Source organism: Mytilus edulis, chromosome 10 (genome assembly GCF_963676685.1).
Source record: "Mytilus edulis chromosome 10, xbMytEdul2.2, whole genome shotgun sequence".
In the NCBI taxonomy this organism is placed as follows: domain Eukaryota; kingdom Metazoa; phylum Mollusca; class Bivalvia; order Mytilida; family Mytilidae; genus Mytilus; species Mytilus edulis.
The window spans coordinates 35,433,384-35,437,699 of record NC_092353.1 but is presented as its reverse complement, the minus strand read 5'-3'; the positions used below and the strand labels follow the sequence as shown (position 1 = coordinate 35,437,699).

General features: G+C 34.5%; 1 protein-coding gene across 1 annotated transcript; it reads left to right on the top strand.

Annotated features, from left to right (window-relative positions):
• The first annotated feature begins 353 nt into the window (after nt 1-353).
• On the top strand, nt 354-1,076 carry LOC139492730 (uncharacterized). Its single transcript, XM_071280883.1, has one exon. It carries the CDS (start codon nt 354-356, stop codon nt 1,074-1,076), a length of 723 nt encoding a protein of 240 aa, XP_071136984.1.
• The last annotated feature ends 3,240 nt before the right edge of the window (nt 1,077-4,316 follow it).

Below are 4,316 nucleotides of genomic sequence, written 5' to 3'. Positions count from 1 at the left end.
TGAAACTGGGAGATGATCTTGACAACTTTGCCAGAACCCTCAGAATCAAAGAATATTTTGGTAACAAGGATAAAGAGGTGGAAAATGAGGAAGACTCAGGCACGTTTGACTCGGAGAAAGAAATCAGAATCCCTTATTTTAAAAAGAAGAATTCATGGATTTCAAAACCTAGTAAATCTGCTACACTGGCAGATGTTATCGAAAAAATAAAATCGGATGTTGTTCATCTAGCTAGCAAAAAGTAATCGTCATTTTATAACACATCTCCTGACTAGAAAAAATCCATACAATCGCTGAGAAACCGGGATGATATTGTGATAAAACCAGCAGACAAGGGCAGTGCCGTTGTGATAATGGACAAAGCTAACTACATTGCGGAAGCAGTGCGTCAGTTCTTCGATGAGAGATATTATAAGAAGCTAGACTATGACCCTACTTCCGAGTTTAGCTCCAAAATTATCACTGCGTTACAAACCATGTACGATGACGGTCACATAGATGCAGGTACAATTGGTTATTTAAAACCAGAGAATGCCAAGCCTGGTCGATTGTATCTTCTTCCCAAAATACACAAGGTTAACAACCCTGGTAGACCCATTGTATCTGCAAACGGCCATCCGACTGAGAATATCTCGGAATTCGTCGATTTTCATTTAAGATCTCATGTAGAAAATCTTCCTTCCCACATTCAAGACACTACAGATTATCTTCGTAAAATGGAATCCATGCACCCTCTTCCTCCGGAAACTCTCCTTGTCACTTTAGATGTCACCTCATTGTATACCAACATACCTCATGATGACGGCATACAATCTTGTAGGGAAATATGGGACTCTCGCAACATTTTAGAACCACCTACTGAATGTTTAGTCCAGCTGCTGACTCTGGTCCTGAAATGCAACAATTTCACCTTTAATGGTGATCATTACCTTCAAATTAACGGGACAGCGATGGGAACGAAAATGGCACCGTCTTACGCCAATATTTTCCTTGGCAAATTAGAAAAACAAATTATTGCAGCATCTTTATCCAAGCCTCTCTCTTGGTTCCGTTTCATTGATTTACAACTAACTTAAATTTTTATCAAAAAGTAGTCTAAAACAAGAACTTCAAAACTCCTTAATCATTGAAACTAGAACAGAGAAGAAGCTTTAAAACCACCACAACTTCCTGAAACAACAGAGCCATAGTCTCCGAGACACCTTGCTCCTGGGACACATAGTCTCCGATACACCAGGGTTTTGTATCACAGTAAACTGACAACCACAAGCCATCTATTCGAGGGACTGCAACCATTGCCGTGAGGAATTACAGTTTCAGAGCAACCCGGTAGCTTGCAATTATCATAAAAACTTCCAAACTGTTTGCTTCAAACTACCAGCTTTCAACTTGAACTGATTGGTTAATAAACTTCTAATTAAGACATTCAATATTTGCTGATATTCTATTTTCAATACAATACAATCAACTACCAAAAAATAAATGAACGAACTCGCGCAGTGTATCATGGATGTTCCCAAAGTTCGGACCTCGTAGGCAGCCGATAAAGGTATGATTTTCAATGTTGTTTTTTGTTAATGTATTGTTCAAACAGGCAATGATAATGACTTGTATTAAAATTCAACAATGAAATGCTAATATTGTCGTATGCTTCAACTGTACACAAAACAAAATGTAAGTTCATCAAAAACATTTGACTATAACTTCTGTATTGACACCACAAATCTTTTCTGAGTGCAGTCACACCTGTGTTTGTGGAAATATTTAAAGACAGAGCTTGCCCTAGATATATAGAATTCAAATATATTAACTTTTTAGAAATTTTAAAAAAGGTGGCTAGATTTTGTTTGTTTCCACCTTCCCGCAGAAGGAGTTGAAGCGTAAGGCTCTCGACAATTTCTAAATAAAAACCTCAGAGTTTAACAGTTCACCAGCAGTATTATCGACTAATTGCTAGAAACTGTGCACTTAGTAAATGGGTTTCGTACAAACTACTTTTCTGGAATCATCTTCATAAAAAATGAACGAAACCAACAGTTTGAAAGCAGGGATGTAAAAGAACATAAACACTTAAAGAACAATATGACACACATTGACCTAAGAGGAATAAAAGACAAACCCACTTAATGTCAACTTTGCATGAAAATGTTTGAGCCAAAGTTTCCGAATAATTTTTAAATTTATCTACGGAGAGTTTGAAAATTTATCGCAAATAAAGGCAACAGAAGTATGCAGCTGTTCCAAAGTCATAAATCGATCGAGAAAAAACGAATCCGGGTTAGCAACACAAACCGAGGGAAACCCATCAACTAACTATAAGAGGAAAACAACGAAACAACAGAAACACTGAAGTGCAACACCAACATACATAGAAACAAACAGTTTAATAACAGCTGCGACTTATAAAGATGATGTTCCATCATAAGTTTTCAGTCTACCATTTTAATTTGTCGTTATCTTTTGGAAACAGTTTTTTGTCTTATAGTTATGATTTGCCTCTTCTTTTATAACATACTTCTTCAAAAGCTGACTGTCAAGTATGCATAAAAACAAGGACTATAAAAATATAGCAACTGATTAGTAATTTCTAAGGAGAGTTACACGATCGCGCGATATAAGTGATTTTATGTGGAAATATATTTAGAATTTCTTCTGTAAGCTCTTTTCTCTCTTTGATAGCCTTTATACTAAATTATTTTAAGACGGATACAACTTAGCAACAATTCGAAATTAAACTACTTCAACATACTATGTGTGAATGGCAGAATGCGGTCTTTTTCTCAGAACAAGTATATTTATTTTTTTATGGAAATATTCTTTATAAAGCACAAACATATCAGTATTCACCTCAAAAGCTAAAAAAAGTTTATTTAAGAAGGAATATAGTTACGATATTGTTGTCAGGTAATTAAAGATTGCATATTTTGGCGTTAATATTGATTCACTTATAGGGTCTTTGCATCGGAACTAAACACATTTATTTAAAAACCAGTTGTTGGCATGACGCGGGTTATCTTCTTCTCATATATGTCATGATGGTATGATACTAAACCCCTAACGGGAAGGATTGTGCCTAATATTCATATGATGAAGACATAATCTTTCAATCAGTTTAATTGAAGTTTGGAGCTGAATGGCAGTTAACTGCTAGTAGTCTGTTGTTATTTATGTAATATTGTCATTTTGTGTATTTTCTTTGGTTACATCCTGTGACATCAGACTCGGACTTCTCTTGAACTGAATTTTAATGTGCGTATTGTTATGCGTTTACCTTTCTACAATGGCAAGATGTATAGGGGAGGGTTGAGATCTCATAAACATGTTTAACCCTGCCGCATTTTTGCGCCTGTCCCAAGTCAGGAGCCTCTGGCCTTTGAACGTCTTGTATCATTCTTAATTTTAGTTTCTTGTGTACATTTGGAGTTAAGTATGGCGTTCATTATCAATAAAATAGTATATATATTTGTTTAGGGGCCAGCTGAAGGACGTCTCCGGGTGCGGAAATTTCTCGCTGCATTGAAGACCTGTTGGTGACCTTCTGCTGTTGTCTTTTCTACGGTCGGGTTGTTGTCTCTTCGACACATTCCCCATTTCCATTCTCAATTTTATTATATACATATATACCAACAGAGAACAGGGAGAAATGTTAATTTTTTTTTATTAAAATAAAAAAATTGCTAGTGTTAAAATATATAAAGTAACAAGGAACAAATGTATACAAAGATATATAATAAACTGAACACAATTGAGTATACGATAATGCCGTTAAGAAATTGTATAATGTCATCAGGAATATTAGTTGTATAAAAGTTAGTAAATTATAACATAATGGTATAAAAAGGCGATGTTTCCTTTGCAAAAAATATATATGTATATACAATGTTATCAAATCAATTATAAAATGCATAAATCGATTGTCCAACAGATAAAACAAGACTTAAATTTGTAACTTAAATCTAGCAAATGAGAAATTTAAATGTACCAAAGAGAGCATGGAAAAAATAATAAGGAAATACACTCTGAGGTAGTTATTCGGCTTTCTCAAAGATTTAAGATAGAAATGCTCAACAGAACAGATAAACATATTTTTCAGACTGTAGTAAATCCTCCATATCTAAACTCAATATAAAACTAAAATACAATGCTATGTTATCGAGTTTTAATCTGATGCTTTGGTGGAGTAATTGGGTGCAATTCATCTGTTAAAAAATCTGATCTTATTTTAATGATCAAGACAAGGGGTATACATCAGAGATTAGAAAACAATATATAAGGATATTTTAGTGCAAACAGGGAAAAATCAAAAATAAAATATC

What these genes read in the sequence shown, in the direction of transcription:
- LOC139492730 (XM_071280883.1), top strand. Translation starts at nt 354, where the DNA reads ATGGACAAAGCTAACTACATTGCGGAAGCAGTGCGTCAGTTCTTCGAT.